Source organism: Lytechinus variegatus, chromosome 14, assembly GCF_018143015.1.
Source record: "Lytechinus variegatus isolate NC3 chromosome 14, Lvar_3.0, whole genome shotgun sequence".
NCBI classification, from domain to species: Eukaryota; Metazoa; Echinodermata; class Echinoidea; order Temnopleuroida; family Toxopneustidae; genus Lytechinus; species Lytechinus variegatus.
The window spans coordinates 28,902,995-28,920,458 of NC_054753.1; the positions used below are offsets into that span (position 1 = coordinate 28,902,995).

Consider the following 17,464-nt stretch of genomic DNA (forward strand, 5'->3'; position numbering starts at 1 on the left):
CACACAAGCTATCTTGTTCCAATGGTTTCATTCTCCTTTAATTGTTACTGCAGAACCATAACTCCTTTAGTAGTTGGTAATGTGATGAGAATATTGAGTATGACTATGTGCGAGACGCTTTGCAATGAGGATTGAAGGGTGAAGTGATGTGTGGTTCTTGCTTCCGAAATGACTAAAAGGGAAAGACTGCAGGCAGTTTGCTTGACTTTCTTTATTGTATTGCCTTACATTAGTATATATATACCCAATGTAATCTGGAGCATGTGCAGAGGGTCGTGGGTTCAAATCCCAGCCATGGCGTAATTTCCTTCCGCAAGAAAGTCATCCAGTGTGCTGCACTCGACCCAGGTGATGTGAATGGATACTGGCAGGAAGTAATTCCTCAAAAAGCTGTGTGCACCTTAATCGGTTGCCTAGCTTAGCCGGGGTAATGATAATAGCAGTGCTTTCATAAAGCACCATGAGCACCAAAAGCTGGACTTGTGCGCTTTTTAATTAGCCACCATCATTATTATTATTATTAATGTGGTCTCTCTGTCATTTCTTAGTCCCTACATCAGGTTGCCCTGTTGGTTTATTATCTCGTCTGATGGCCATCTCTGGTCAGATCGCCCTTCAGCAGTTGATCCACCTGGATGTGATGGTGCAATGTGAGCTCAAACGAAGACACAACATTCAAGAGAAGAAGAAGGAAGACAAAGAAAAGAAAGCAAAGGTAAGCCCTCAGTCTTGACTTTTTATGACCCTACACGGATAGGTCGGCAAATCGAGAGACTTTGCCCCAGCTTTAGTTACTCCAGATTGGAATCTGCATGTTATGCAATACCTAAGCCTGGACGTCTCTGTTCATTACTTGTATTGTCACGTTGCTCGAATACTATTCTAATTTTTCTAATTTCTCAGCAACGACACAAATGATATTCAGAATCCCTAGCAGTGCTGCCAAGTAGTACAGATTTTCAGTATTTAGTGCTGAAAAATGAGAAGAATACTGATGGTTTCATGCAAAATACTGGTTTCTCAAGTTTCAGTTTTATGTGTTGTCCTATGATATTTTTTTGAAAATACTATTTCCTTGCCAAAATACTGATTTCCAGCTTTAAAAATACTGAAATGTTCTTGTCCAGGTTGGCAGCTCTGCCTTAGGCACATATTTATGCCAATAGTCACTTGGGTGGTAATTTTATAGGATTCTATTGGATTACATTGGAAAACGTCACTACAACTGACACTTATCTTTGATTGCAGAGTGAAGGTGATAACGCGAATATTGAAGATGAGATGGGTTTGGCTGGAGCAACTGCTGAAGATGCTGAAGGAGAGTTTATCAAAAGGATCTGTGATTCTAATATTGTGACAGGTTAGTGATTGATATTATGTGCAACTTTATTTGTCCTGTTTGTGCCTCTTCATTGTCGTCTTGGTGGTTCTTTTCTTTGTGTTCACATCTCTAATTGTGTAGAAATAAAAAATGGATTCCCTGAGTTGCATGCTCTGGATATTTTGTTGTGTTGGGGTTGGATCGATTGCACTTTAGCTCTCAACCAGACTTAAAATGAGACAAGCGCTGCAGAATGTACAGTTCTTATAATGATGATAACAAATACAAATAATACAGGAACATGATGAGTAAGTCTGATGGTGACTATACTCTCATAACTCCAATCTCTAATCTATGTGTATGCTGGAACAATCTGTAAAGTAATCTGCAATCTGTAATAATCTCTAACAATCTGTAATAATCTATACAATCTGATTTGAGTTCAGAAATGAACTCCTTTTATATTGGTCTGGTCTAGACTCTTTACGATCAAACAGGTGTTGGTCACCCTTGGACGCTCGACCAAAACAATCTGTACGTCATAACTTTACTCTGAATTGGGGGAGTTGACCGTCTAGGGAGAACATGAAATGTAGTGAATAAGAAACCCATAAAATGTGTGTGCGTCAGAAGTTTAGCTGGAAGAAGAATGAGTAATACTTTCTTATGAAAGTTGGAGCTGGTATACTTCCTGTAATTAAGTATTGATTGTGTATAGATATAATATTGAATATGTGAGATATGTCTTATCATCACATAACAATTTGACAAGATGTTGATGGATGTTACAGAAATTAGAAGCAGCAATACTGCCATATCAGGAACAGCACCACCGTTATCCTCATCATTATCTCATCATCATCAATCATTACCATCGTCATCATTATCGCAATCATCATGATCATTATTCTCATTATCATTGTCATCATCTTCGTTGTCATCACCCTCATCATCATCATCACTATGGCCATCATCCAATTGAGACCATAGAGCTTTGAGAAAAGGAGTGCAGCCTATTTCGATGCTCTATGTCCAGAAGCATGTATAACCAATTGATGAAATATCTGAAGAAAAAGAATTATAATAATAATAATAATGGTATTTTATTCAAAGACTGTTCGCAGAAAGAGCTGAATTGTACAGAACTTTTACATAAAAAACAGCATTAAACATAACAGTATCAAAATAGAATTATAAAAATACACAAAGCATAAAAAATCTACTATCATTAACCCTAAATAGACTGGGCTATTTCGACGCCTAAGAAGACTGGGGGGGGGCTGATTCAGCCCCCCCTTATGATCTCGGCCGTCGATCGCGCGATCGCGACGAAAATTGGCACACGCGTTACCCATGGCATTATCTACAAAACTATAACATCAAATTCTGCAAAAATCTCATTGCTCATTAATTATGCTAATTTATGCGTAAAATCATAAGTTTGCTCTAATTAAATAAATAATGCCCCTGAAATGCTAATTTTTGTTTCACATACTCTAAATAGGCATCTGATCGACTTGATTTAAAAAAAATTTCAAAATCACATTTATTTTCTTATGTATTCTATTGTTTTCTAAATTTCTTATGTATTTCTTTGTTTTTCGACTTTTTGTTTTTTATTGTTTTTTCAATGGAAATTGTCGGGGACTTTATTTTGACCATAAACAAGATAAAATTAATTGATTTTAAGCAGTAAAAGGAAAAATAATGATACATTTATGAATTTTGGCTAAGAACACTATTTGCATTGGATTTGTACACAAATTCACGTTTTTGAGTAATTTTGGGTCTGCATGCACTTACGAAATGTTGCGTAATTTTAGAACCGCGTACCCGGGGGTCACAATTTTGGTCTCAAAAGTTGCGCGAGACTTGAAATTAAAAAGTCAGCAAGGGACGCGGTCAAAAAATTTCGCGCGGCAGATTTATCGCGAAAAATGTCGAGGGGGGGGCTGAATCAGCCCCCCCCCAGTCTTTTTAGGGTTAATACTTTGGGGGTTAATATGAATCAACAGAATATTTTCAAATGTAAGTAACTGCAGAGGTTTCAAATTTTGCTTAAGATATAGTACATGTATATGAGAAAGCGGATTGGAAGGATTTATGATGTAAATTAATTGGATTGGATAAATTGAATCGATATAAAATCACTGGTTCTGTGTATTCTTTTTTATTTCTTTTTATACATCTGTAATTATTTTCAATCATCATTTGCAGGGCCCAATCTTCTTGGAGCTATCAAGCCCCTGGTGGTCCTGGTCTGTAGCAACCCTGTCAAGTATTCCAGCCCGGAGCTCAGGGCGACCGCGAGCCTTGCCCTGGCTAAGTTCATGCTGGTCAGTGCAGAGTTCTGCGAGGCACAGCTCCAGCTGCTCTTCACTGTCCTAGAAAAGGTAGGTTAAAAGTAAGATCCACTTTTTAAGAAGATTTGCTCAAACCCCAAATATGATAGTGAGATGCTGCGTTAAAAATTAATACAGTTGCAGATAATTATTAACTATTAACTTGTGACTTTGTGAATGCTTGATTCTTTTTTTTTTCTTTTGCTGTTTTTTTCTCCTTTTTTCAAAATTTGTATTTTTCTTCTCTCCTTTTAGTATTTTCTCGCTCATTTCTGACCTCCCCTCATCCTCTGTCTCCTCTCAAGACTCCAAGTTTCTTTACTATATCCTTTTCAAGCAAGGGAAAACTTCTAGTCCATATGAAGCTATTGCTGGTTTGTACAACAAGATATTCATTCAGGAGTATGTAGGAAGAAAAATGTCTGATATTATTGTAATTTTGTCTTTCTATTTCATGGTCTCATGCATCTTAAATGCAATTTCATATCAACTATCAAGAATATAAACATTTTCAATATTTTGGTACATTTCTTATAAAGAATAAATATTTCCTTGTCTACATGTATTATTTGTAAATAAAGAGGCTTTAAAGGTATTGTTTAACTTTGTGAGCAGCTGATTTAAGAAATTCTCAAACCAAGATGAAACATGTGTACAAGTGCATGTATTAGAACTAATAAACCCTGAAAACAACCATTATTGAGAATGAAAAGCCAAAACTACAAGGCAAACCTCGATTTTGTAAACAGGCGTCTTATAGACACCTAAATAGTACATATAAGTGTATGGGATGAAATTAAGATGGTGTTTCCGGTCACTTTATATTTCAATTTTTGAAGCACTAAATAATCATTTTCGAACGCAATTTTTTCTGGGCTTCATTTTTGGAACATATCACAGACACAGGTGACAAGTGTGACCTTCTAGCTCAGATTTTTTAAAAGTCAAACCAATGTTAACCAATCACTTTAATAGGAGGTAATAATAATTTGTGAACAGATTTTCGGTCTGCTCGATCTGTAATGAAAATCATAAGTCAGAAAAAATTGGAACCAGTGGGATTCGAACCTGCCATCTACTGTATTATTTGATAATTTGTTTTTGTTAGGCGCCAGAAGCTATTATCCGAGCTAATACTATCATCGCCATCGGAGATCTTACATTCCGTTTCCCCAATCTCATTGAGCCGTGGACAGCCCACATGTATGCTAGGTAAGTAAGTGTGTGACTAACAATGATAATGAAGATAGATTCTTTTGAGCATACAAAATGCTATTACAATTACCCTTGCTATAGCTTTGAATTCGGCAGAGCTGCCAACCTGTTTGTTTTGGCCTATTTAGTACGTTTTTGCAACTAAAATATGGCAGTACGTTTTTTCTTTTAAAAAAATATTTTTGTAAAATATAAAAAAATAAAAAAAATCTCTTTCTTATTTTTCAATCGTAATTTATTGAGAAAAATAATCTCTATATGTCTCTATTTCATAAAACTTACACAAATATGGTTATTAGATCAATTTAATTTCAGGTAACTTGTTTTTTTTTTCATCTGCAAGAGCAGTGCGCATTTTAGCTTGCTTGCAGCTTGAGCGCCGCGATGAGCGAGTGCACCATGCATTTTATTATGAAATACACTTATTTGGGGAAAATACACTTTTTTTATCACAGAATACACTTCTTTGTTCCCAGAGAGGTCCGATTCAGGGAATTAATCCTGTACTCATTTATGTCACTTGGGCCGAGTGCTGAACAATGTGGATCGATTTCTTAGTGAAGGAATTTATGCCATGAATGGGATTCAATCCTGTCCCCCTCTAATAATAATAATAGGCATTTATACAGCGCCATCTATCTAGAAATTTTCTATTCCGAGACGCGTTGTTATTATTGTTATTACCTCGGCTTTAGCTCGAGCTGCCTTTCAGCGCTCATGCATTTAAGGAATTAATCCTGCCAGGTACCCATTCACCTCACCTGGGTCGAGTGCAGCACAACGTGGATAAATTTCTTGCTGAAGGAAATTATGCCATGGCTGGGATTCGAACCCACAACCCTCTGTTTCAAAGTCAGAAGACTTATCCACTGGGCCACAACACTCCACGTATGGTTGTCATAACATTTACAGAAAAACAATTTCATTGATGTAAAGTGCCCTGATCAGGAGGACCTCGGCGCCTCTGCTTGAAAAAGGAGAGTCAGAACCCCCAGACCACACATGCCTACAATAGACCATGCATGTAGGCCTATAGATTCATTAGTTTATCATCAGATGAAAACAAAAACATGATAGGGTAAACAAACCTTTTTATTGATGAATGAGTCATGAAAAGGTATGAAATTCGAAAAAAATATATCAGTATACAGTTGTGCCAAACATTTAGTGGACCCCTCTAAAAATACCCTCCTTCATGCTGAGTGGTGAATGTAGACAACAACTTTACATTTTTTGGCGAGCCCAGAGATACAAACTTTATTGAATGCATTATTTTGTCACCTGACTTCACAATTAAGTACCTAAAACATGGCAGAATTTGAAAACTTAAATATGTTGATTTTTCTGTTGGTGTTCACTAACTTTTGAGCACCTCTTTATGTACCTCATTTTTACCTAACAGGCTTTGTGACCTTTCTGCCCACATTCGTAAGAATGGTGAGCCACAAGAAACAAACTTCATTGAATGCAGTATTTTATCACCTGACTTCACAATTAGAGATACTTAAAGGTGAAGTCCACCTCAGAAAAATTTTAATTTGAATCAATAGAGAAAAATTCAACTAGCATAACACTGAAAATTTCATCAAAATCGGATGTAAAATAAGAAAGTTATGACATTTCAAAGTTTCCCTTATTTTCAACAAAATAGTTATATGAACGAGCCGGTTACATCCAAATGAGAGAGTCAATGATGTCACTCACTATTTCTTTTGTTTTTTATTGTTTGAATTATACAATATTTCAATTTTTACGAATTTGACGATTAGGACCTCCTTGCCTGAAGCACAAAATGTTAAAATAATGGAATTCCACGTGTTCAGGGAGGAATGAAACTTCATTTCACATGACAATGACGAGAAAATAACAATATTTCATATAATAAAATACAAAAGAAATAGTGAGTGAGTGACATCATCGACTCTCTCATTTGGATGTAACTGGCTCGTTCATATAACTATTTTGTTGAAAATAAGCGAAACTTTAAAATGCCATAACTTTCTTATTTTACATCCGATTTTGATGAAATTTTCAGTGTTATGCTAGTTGAATTTTTCTCTTTTTATTCAAATCAAGTTTTTGTTGGGGTGGACTTGTCCTTTAAAACATGGCAAGATTTTAAAATGATATGTTGATTTTTCTGGTGTGGTTTACTAACTTTGAGCATCGCTGGATATATCTCTTTGTTTTCCTATTAGGCTTCGTGACCCCTCTGCCCACGTCCGTAAGAACACCCTCATGGTACTGACCCATCTGATTCTCAACGACATGGTCAAGGTCAAAGGTCAAATCAGCGAGATGGCGTCTTGCATCATCGATTGCGAGGATCGCATCGCTAGTCTGGCCAAACTCTTCTTCTTTGAGCTGTCGAAGAAGGTAAGTTCTCAATGAAGTTGATTTGCGTGATACAGGAAACATTTATTGATTAGGGAGAATTGTCGTCTATTCACAAAAAGACGTCCAAGGTTAAACATTATTTACTTCTAATGCTATGATGTTTTTCGCCCTTTATGACCTCATGTACTTTTAATAAATAAAACCGAAGATGCAGATCTCAAAGTTTTTAGGAAATTAAATAGCTTCTTTTTCTTGGTAACATTCTTATGTAGTATCCATGGCACTTCTGCTTGCATAACACAGGTTTCATCAATCATTGAACTGAAATGCTTTGAACAAACTGTTTCATGCTTAGGCGTCACTTTTTGCAAAATATGGGGATGAGTTCAGTGGTTCAATTCAATATTTCTTATGTGAAAGAAAGTGCTCTATTCAACAAGGCATAGCCAAGCTGAATAGAGTACCTCTTTCTTTCACTCGATGCATAATCTTGTACCATTGCACGATAAACAAAATTTGCTATTTGTGTTTAAGAATGCATTTGAAGTTCGCACAAATACAGATGATTATAATAATTTTCCAACATTAATCTTTGAACATATGGAAAGAATTATTGAAAGTATTGAAAGCAAAAATTAATTTTGGTACTTGTTGGATGTTATAGATGCTTTTGTGCAACCAGCTAAGTAGGCATTTAATTCTAGCAGTAGGAAAACTCTAACATCAATCAATTCATTATTTTCATCTGTTTGTCTCCTCTACATATTACAATTTCTTTTATAGTCTCAACTACGCAAAACAATTGAAACCTCAATAACGATCAATAGCTATTCTAATTCATGTTTTTTTATGTGTACATTCAGGGTAATGCTGTGTATAACATCCTTCCCGACGTAATCAGTAGACTGTCCGATCCAGACCTAGCTTTACCGGAAGAAGACTTCAAGACCATTCTTAGGTAAGAACACATATTCATTCAGGGTCCTGTTACATAATAAATTCAATTGATTGTAATTATAAGTCCATTTGATAGGCAGATTAAAGAAACTAGGGATTAATTGATTTTAAGATGAGTAAAATATGGAAATTATAGAATGCTTGGTATATTAATCATTGTTAGCCAAAAATGTAGTTCAATTTTTTTTTTCTTTTGTTGCATTTTTTTTTAACACCAGACACATGTTTCAGAAAACTCATTATTGATGAAAACTCACTAGCTATTGTCATGAGCTACAGAAATCGGGCAAGAGCAAATTTGTCAAAGATTTCCAGCATTTGTTATTGATAATAATAATGATGAAACAAATCCCCTTTTTTGTATTGTTTCCAGGTACCTCCTGTCCTTCATTCAGAAAGACAAACAAGCTGAATCCTTGGTTGAGAAACTCTGTCATCGTTTTAGAGCCACTAGGTAATGAAGATCTTCTTTATATTTCTGTGTGAATCTTATTTTGTTTTGTTTTATCTTTTTAATGCTTGCATAAAATGAGTTGAACTGATTCTCCATTATCTCTTGCATAAATCTCACCATGTTGTTGACTTGCGTCATGATTAGTACTTATGAAGTGCTGAAAAACGGAAAGTATTAACAGAGCTGCCAAGTAGTACTGATTTTCCGTATTTTGTACTGAAAATAGAGAAGAATACTGATGGTTTATGCAAAATACTGATTTCCAAAGTTTCGGTTTATGCGTTGTCCTATGGTTTTCCTGTGAAAATACTTAATTTCCTCACCAAAATACTGATTTTCAGCCTTGAAAATACTGAAATGTTCTTGTTCAGGTTGGCAGCTCTGTATTAACCATTATATGACACCTAGATAGATACTTGTGATTTCATTGTTTGTTTGATATCGTTCATTCAGCCCATTTTTCAATGACGTTATCAACCGTGCAATTTTGGATCCATACGATTTTGTCCATTGCACTCGCGCACCGAGACTGCAGCTCATGCACAGCAGTGCACATGTTACAATGATGTAACAATCAACAGACCAAACTCGCACTGCATGAGCATGTTTTGCATCGAAATTCATGAATTACATAGGAAAAAAAATATCATTTTCTAGGTGTCATATAAACTAAATAATGAATGTTTTTTCTTTCGTGCTTTGGAAAAAATATTTCATTCGGTGAAAGATGAAATAAGATCCAATCAACGACGCGTAGCCGAGTTGAATGGATCATTTCATCTTTTACCGAATGAAGTATTCTGTACATTGCACTCATAAACATTCATATTTGAATACTATTAAATGTAGTATTAAGCACTGTAAATGTAAATATTATTATTAAACTCTTTACTGTACTCCCAAGCTGTATATATACACATAACACATATTTCTTTGCTTCAAATCTATATTTTTGTATCATGCAGGAGAGACTACCATTTTAATTAATTTAAAATGGTAATTAAACAGAATTAGGGAAATGATTGACAGATATCTACATGGGGATTGTTTACCAACATTCCAACCTAGTGAAATTCACAACACAATTGACAGGTGGCCTGATGTAATTAACATCTTTGTTGATTTGGAATGTGGGGTGGGAGGAAGTATGATGTTCATTACAGGAAGGTTGATTTCAGTAATGTACATCATTCCTTTCCCAGTCAGTCAACCTTTTGAACCCACTCTTTTAAATGTAGTTCACTTTACTAAAGGTCATGATTTTATGCATGTTATTTTAATGCCATGTCATTTTTTTTCATTAATTGAATTGATCCCATTTATTTCATTGATCGTAAAACATTGATGATATAAAATACAAATTGGAATACATCCAATATGATGCAGTTGTCAAATTAAGATATTTAAAAATGAAACTTTCAAGTTAAGATAAATTGATCTAAAAGTCGCGGAATATCTGTAAATTGGTGAGCAATAATTAGGAACCATTGTAATGTGAATTTTATTTTACATTATCTCCTCCTGACCTTGGCATAAGCTGTGTGAATTATATTTTCCCATGACATATGTTGTGCTCAGAAGGAGGCAAGATACAATTTGAAAGATAATGAGGAAAATCTGAAAAATTGTGTACAAAACAAATGAAGAGTTGTCCACAAAATCAGTCATTTTGAAGCACATTTGCCAATTTGAGGATCCCCATAGAAAGTACAACAAGACTTTTCAAACTCCCGTAACTTGCTTATTTCATAACCGATTTTGATGAAACTTTTTTAATTGTTCCTCTCTTTTTACTCTTTCCAATAAGATTGCTTCTCTTCTTGGGTTTTGGTTTGCTTCTCTTCTTGGGTTTGGTTTCCTTCAATATTACTTACAGTATTGGAGTATGTTAACAGGGTTCACGTAACTAGAATTGATCTAACTAGTGTTCTTTTTTACACATTCAAGATCCGAAGCACAGGTTCGCGAGCTAGCTTTCTGCCTCTCCTTACTCAACTTCAACGAGAAGGGATTCCGCAAGCTGCAGGAGAACGTTGCTTGCTATGCTGATAAACTTGCTGATGCTGAGGTCTATGGGTATTTCACCACCATCATTTCAAAAGCCAAGAAGGCTGTCAAACAAGAAACAAAGGTTAGTAGGGTTAAAATCATGTTACTATCGAAGAGTTAAAGGGATTCCAACCTTGGTTATAAAATGTTGTGTTTGACAGGAAAAAAATATATTAAATTGAATAGTGAAAGTTTGAAAAAAAAATCAGACTAGCAATTAGAAAGTTAATGCTGCTTTAAAATTGAGATCCCTAAGACTATGTAGATTTCAAATTGGCAACTGGGTAAGTAAATTATGACAAGGCGCAAGGAAAAATTTCTCATAGGCCTTGTACTTGATAATTCGGGATTTGTGGTTTTCTCCTAAGTACCCATTTCCCTGGGGCAGTAATCTAAATATAACCCAGGTATTATATTGTTTTTTGTACTCTTGAAAGAAAAAATTTAATTTGAAGTAAAACTTTTGAAAAAATGAATTTCATCCATTTTATTGCTAAAATTTTGTGGCTTACATCACTCTGACATCATATATGCTGCCAATTTGAAGTCTCCATGCGTATAGTTATTACCAATTTTTACAGCTTTTTAAAATTCATAACTTTTCATTTCATTTATTTCCTTTTCCAACATGTACATTTTTATATGTAACTTTCTTATTCAATATTTTACCAACTTTCAAATATCAACTTGTCTGATTTTTCTTTTCCGGCTTAAAACAAGTTTTACTTGGGTTTGAATCCCCTTTAACCCTTTAATAGGGGGTCTACTCTGACCTCCATTCACAACCATCATTTCATAGGCCAAAAAGGCTGCCCCTGCTGTAGAGAAAATTACAGTTGTTTTCCTGCATTTGTGCAAGCATCTATGGAAATTATTATCATTATTGTTGTTGTTGCTGTTGTTGTCGTTATTATTGTATAATGTATAATTTAAACAATAAAAAACAAAAAAGTAGTGACATAATTTCTCTCATTTCCATGTCACTGAGTTGTGCATATAATGGTTTGTGCAAAATGAGCAAAACTGTGGAATTTCATATCTTTCTTATTTCTAATCCCAATTTTGATGAAATTTTCAGTATTATACTTATTTGTGTTTTTCTCTATTTATTCAAATCCACATGTTTCTGGGGTGGAGTTGGCCTGCATGGAAGGTCAATTCAAGCAGAGTTGCCTGTACTTGCTCACATATATGGAAAGGAAACGGAAGAATAAAGCAACAATTTTGAGGTTTTCCGTGATTCTAACCTGTTGATTGTATTTTCACCAGGTCCAGGTCGATGATTATGAACAGAAGATAAACGAGTTTCATCTGAAGGGAGCCGATGAAAATGCTACAGCCGAGAAAGCATCCAAGGCATCATCGGCTGCTGCAGCACTCACCAAGAAGAATGCCAAAACACCAGGTAAACTGATCATCAAAGATCACCCCCCCCCCCGCCCTTGAATCCCTGTTGGTTTGAGTATAAGAATGTAATGTAAAATGATTTATAAATATGAAAATTGAGTTAAAGCAAGGTTTAGACTAGATTATGAAATCTAAGATTTAAAGTCAATTTTCTTCTTAATTGAGCTATCAGTTAGCCCCAAGAGATTCAACTGAGGCATTTAGTTGCATTGATATCCAAGATCACTTTTGACTGTATTCATGTATCCAGTCCATGTGATATTGCTTATAAAACTGTCTACTGCCCTCTATTGACAGGCAAGAGAAGAGGCAAGAAGGGACAGACCCCTGCCAGGACCCTGAAGGAGAAAGATCTGAACCGCGATAGCAACGAGGAAGACGATGACGACATCGAAGACGATGTCCGTACCAGGCGCAAGCCGGATCCTCTCAATACCTCTCTCCCTGACCCCGGTTCCGCCCCGAGGGTGAGCAGGAAGGGGCGTAGGAAAGTACCCCCTCCTATACCCTTCTCAAGCGATGAGGACAGTGACGATGTCTTTGCTCCTCCTCCAAAACCCAAGGTAAGACCAAAATTTTGGAACTGGATTTACGAGGGCCCTTTGGAGAAAAAAATGCAACCAAAAGCTGCTCAAAAAATCAAATGCAACTTGCTTTGTAACCAACCTGATATGCTTACCTAGGGCAGGTGTTTTGCAAAGAATCCCTGATAATTTATGAAATGGTCAATGGCACTGGCATAAGTTCAAGCAGCACACTTATTGTTCAGTAGGCTCATGGGGAGGGGTGATCTATTGTTTCACCCCCCCCCCTTCAGTTTGAACAACACAACATGTATTTTATGCCCGTTAACATTAGTTAAAATTGAGGGGGTATAGATATTTTATATGAGGAAGTAGCAATGATACCAATTGACCATTAGGCAAACCATTAAGAGTTAACTCAAGTGGATAATAGGCTTTCATTGACCAAACATTAATTAAACTAACATTAACCCTAATTCTCCCGGGGGGGCCATAATGGCCCCCCCTCAACAATTTTCGCGATATATCTGCTGCGCGAAATTTTTTCACCTCGCAGCTCACTGACTTTTTACATTCAAGTCTCGCGCAAATTTTGAGACCAAATTTGTGACGCCCGGGTACGCGGTTACGACATTACGCAACATTATGCAAGTGCATGTCAGACCCGAAATTGCTCATAAACGTGATTTCATGTACAAATCCAATGCAAATTGCGCATTTAGCCTAAATTCATAAATGTATCATTATTTCTACTTTTACTGATTAAACTTAATTAATTTTGCCTTGTTTATGATCAGAATTATGTCTGGAACAATTTCCATTGAAAAAACAATAAAAAAGTAAAAAAACAGAGAAATACATAAGAAATTCATAAAACAATAAAATACATCAGAAATTTATTTCCAAACCAAAGTTTTTTTGAATTACGATTGTTAAGAATGCTACAAAGAAAATTTTTACCAAAAATTAGCATTCTAGGAGCTTTATTTAGTGAATTAGAGCAAAAAGTATGATTTATGCATAAATTAGCATAATTAATTGATATAAAATAAAATCTCATTATTTTGGAAAATTTTACCATACAGCCTTGTAGATTACATCGCACACTACCAGCGTGCAAATTTTTGCGTCGCTCGCGCGATCGGCGGCCGAGATCTTAAGGGGGGGGCCATAATGCCCCCCCCCGGGAATGACAATAATCAAAATACCCCGGGAGATTTAGGGTTAATGCACCAATTAGTGATTAATCATTATCAATGTTAGCTCCACAATCTGGTAATGAGTCCAACTTGGTTAGAGCAAGAAGCTATATAGTGATGCTCAATATACTGCCCTTGGTTGTCATACCCCCTCAGACATCCCATAAAACAATAGCACACTGCACCTGTTTTATGAGCGCGATTGGATTAAATCATTGGAGGGATTTATGAGGTGGAGGGTGAATGTTTGATCATGGTATTCATGTCACCTTAGACTATATCATGAGAGGTCATTTACACCACAATAAAAAAGAAAACTCTTTGTGCACATGACAGGTGCTTTCCTAACTATTTTCATAACTATTGGCGGATATGCTGGTCTACTGTGACAAAAGGAAGCAAGTCACAAAAGTGTATATTCGTGTAAAAGAGAAAAAATTTTGTTTACTTAGACACCAATGCATATATGATGGTTAAACAGCCTTATCTCATAGCTGCATCAGTGTTATTCAATGATATTTTTTTACCAGAAAAGAAATAAATTTCTAAAAATGTAAATACATTAAAAACTCATATTTTGGCCAATATGTCACTTGCTGCCTTTTGTCTCAAAAATAATGATGGTAGTAGGATTTCATGAAATGAGTAAATAGTGATTTGTCACTGACGAATTGTTATAAGCTACTGAAATTCCTGCATCTGAATGGCTCAGAGCAAAATAAATATTACTATTAGTTTAATGAAATCATCTCCATGAAGAGTAATCCATTTTGTTGTGTGATTCATAATGTAACATGATACTAATGCATTGAGCTCATGCACGTTACAAGTAAAAAATTGTGTCACATTCCAAGGTTTCATCAAAGTTGTCAGTCGGTTGAAGGTGAAGTATCTATAAAAGTACCCAACAAAAATTGTTCAAGTTTGATGAAAATTCATCAAATAATAGTCATTAATTTTAGAAATGTTCAATTTTTTTTATATGAATTCCCATTTTCTAATGAATCATGAATAAAAATATTGAAAGACTGGTTATGGTGGTACTAATTACTTTCACATTATTGTTTTTATACTGAATATACATGTAATTCACTTCAACAACTTAAAAAAACATGCAAAACTGGGAATGGGTTTAAATGATTATCAAGGAATTTTTAAACTTTGTCATGGAAAAATCAAGAATTTTGTTTTCTTGAAAAGCTGGGAACCCTGTTATAATTATGGTAGAGTTGATATTACTGTTACTACCATGGAGACATTGATATGATTGGTCCTGAGCCTGTTACCATGATAGTTAACCCAATGTCAAATTTGTGATATTGGTGAGACCTGTCCAGGCATCATATTCTCTAGAGTCATATGAGAAAACTGTCATGCGGAATCACCTTGAAAAATCACTTTCTTTTCTATGCAAGAGCTTGTAACCCCGAATGGGGCGCCTCAGACTTCAGTGGTGACTTAGCGACCCTTGACTTTTTTCAGCGGGGAAAATCATGCCTATGCCTGTGCGAAATTGGGGCCAGGAATAATTATTTTAAGCATGACACAGACTAATCTCGATTTGGCCCTCGGCTCTGACCATTTTTTTTTTAAATTAAATTTGCATCCATATTTCAGATGAATCTTGATAGCGAGGATGGGGATGAGGAGAATATCAAACCATCCAAATCAAGATCGGTCAAGAAATCTACCAAGCCTAAGGGTAAGACACCAGCCAGATCTCGCAGACAACGAACCTCTCAACAGGTGGAAACCTAGAAGAAAGACGTGTATATTTACCAGTCTATTTTCCTCATTTTCCATGTGTATATTATCGAGCCATTGAACTGCTAACAATCCCCTTAGTTTCAGAAATTTAGTGACTTTCAGATATCGTGTATAGAATCTAGTGGTAACCCGGACCAAATACAGAATATTTTTCATTGAATTAAACGGAATTTATTTCCATATCTTTAATAAACAACATATTTAAAGCATGAAACATAACATGTCATGATGGAGTATTCAAAGAAGTTTATAAAACAGAATATAGTGGCAATTTGCTGGGGATCATATAAAAGTTTTTTAAAAGTTTTGATAAAAGAAATTTCAAGGATAATTGTGATGGGTATTTGGTGCATTTTTATATAAAAATATCTCAGTTAAGTAATGTCATGAATCTAGAATTCACCCTCTTCTGAAATTTTTTTCGGATTCTTAAAAAAAACATGTAAATACTTGGAGATTGGTCAATGTCATACATGTAAATTTATTAGAATTCTTTTAATATACTTTTAAAATTTGATGTGCTGTTTACATATCATGTTTTTACAATTGTCAATTAGTCTGCTTGTTATGTATAATAAATGTGTGGAATTACTTTCAAGGGACCTTGGGGCATAAGCGTACACACTTTTTTTTCTGATAATGATTCTTATCACGCTTCAAACTTTTGCTTACTAAGGCTTTTACGGCAAGAATCATTAATTTCCATTAAGGTGGACTTTGGGAGGGCCCTATTTTCGAATCCCTGCCCCTGAAAAAAAAAACAGTTCCCCATATCAAATTTGCATTCTAAATAATGATTTATCTCATCACCCTTGAGACAAAACATTCACAGATTTAATAATCATATTAAGTATAATTATAGGAATTCATATAGTTTCTTCTATTTAATAGTAGTCTACAGAGGTTCCAACTAGTACTGATTTTCAGTATTTAGTACTGAAAAATGAGAAGAATACTGATGGTTTCATGCAAACTACTGATTTCTAAGTTTCAGTTTTATGTGTAGCCCTATGGCATTTCTTCGGAAATACTGATTTCCTCACCGAAATACTGATTTTCTGCTTTTAAAATACCGGTACTGAAATGCTTTGAATCTATTCTGAGGTGCACTATCTTTATCAGCCGGGCTTTAGCTCAGGCTACCACTTCCAATGCCATTGCATTTAAATATCTTATCCTGCAGGGTACCTATTCAACTTACAGTACAATTAATTTGATATGGAGTCATGTTTCCCTTGATTAGTTTATAAGTACCAAGTAACTTTCACATTTAACCTGAAGTGCTTTTAAAATGTGAATAAAGATTGTTAAAATGTTGATATTCCCCAGTACCATTAAGACTAATGTGATTCATATGTAAATCCGCCCAGTAGTCTACCTGTAACAGTAGAGAGGGTTTTTTTTAAATTCATTTTTAACTGTGAAACGTGTCCTATATTTAACAAGCTTGTCATGAATTTTTATGATTTATAATTTAATATTTTGAGAAGAATTTTATTATTCAACGAAGCTGCAGAACATATGATTCTAAGCTTTCTGTAATGATTAAATGACCATGCAGTGTCCTTTTATTATGAATCTAATATTAAATTAATTTTAAATATAATAAATATCTTTGTAAATCTGGCATGCAATGTTTTGATTGAATTATCGTTGATATAATTCATTTGTTTCAGTTTTTGATATAGCATTTCTGATTGACATGTTGTATGAACTGAACTGTGAAAAGATTTGATTGGGATTTGATGAGATTTTAATTTTTGATGTGATATTGGAATTTTCTTTTGGTTCATTGAAAAGAATTGTGATTATGAGACCTGATTCAATGATTGGTGATTGTGAAATATGAGTGCTATGATATATTTGGTGGTGGTGGACTGTGGTGGTGATGA

The 17,464-nt window shown here is 35.0% G+C and overlaps 1 protein-coding gene across 2 annotated transcripts in view; it reads left to right on the forward strand.

The window, feature by feature from the left end:
- LOC121427186 (condensin complex subunit 1-like) overlaps positions 1-17,201 on the forward strand; it is a 48,035-nt gene extending 30,834 nt beyond the window's left edge. For both annotated transcript variants that reach the window (XM_041623454.1, XM_041623455.1), the window contains exons 22-32: positions 549-715; positions 1,249-1,360; positions 3,539-3,714; positions 4,772-4,875; positions 7,077-7,254; positions 8,079-8,173; positions 8,546-8,626; positions 10,574-10,757; positions 11,945-12,080; positions 12,380-12,645; positions 15,423-17,201. In XM_041623454.1, the coding sequence (XP_041479388.1) occupies positions 549-715; positions 1,249-1,360; positions 3,539-3,714; positions 4,772-4,875; positions 7,077-7,254; positions 8,079-8,173; positions 8,546-8,626; positions 10,574-10,757; positions 11,945-12,080; positions 12,380-12,645; positions 15,423-15,563 (1,640 nt within the window). In that variant the 3' untranslated portion in view covers positions 15,564-17,201. The remainder of the gene's footprint in view (positions 1-548; positions 716-1,248; positions 1,361-3,538; positions 3,715-4,771; positions 4,876-7,076; positions 7,255-8,078; positions 8,174-8,545; positions 8,627-10,573; positions 10,758-11,944; positions 12,081-12,379; positions 12,646-15,422) is intronic.
- Positions 17,202-17,464: the final 263 nt, after the last annotated feature.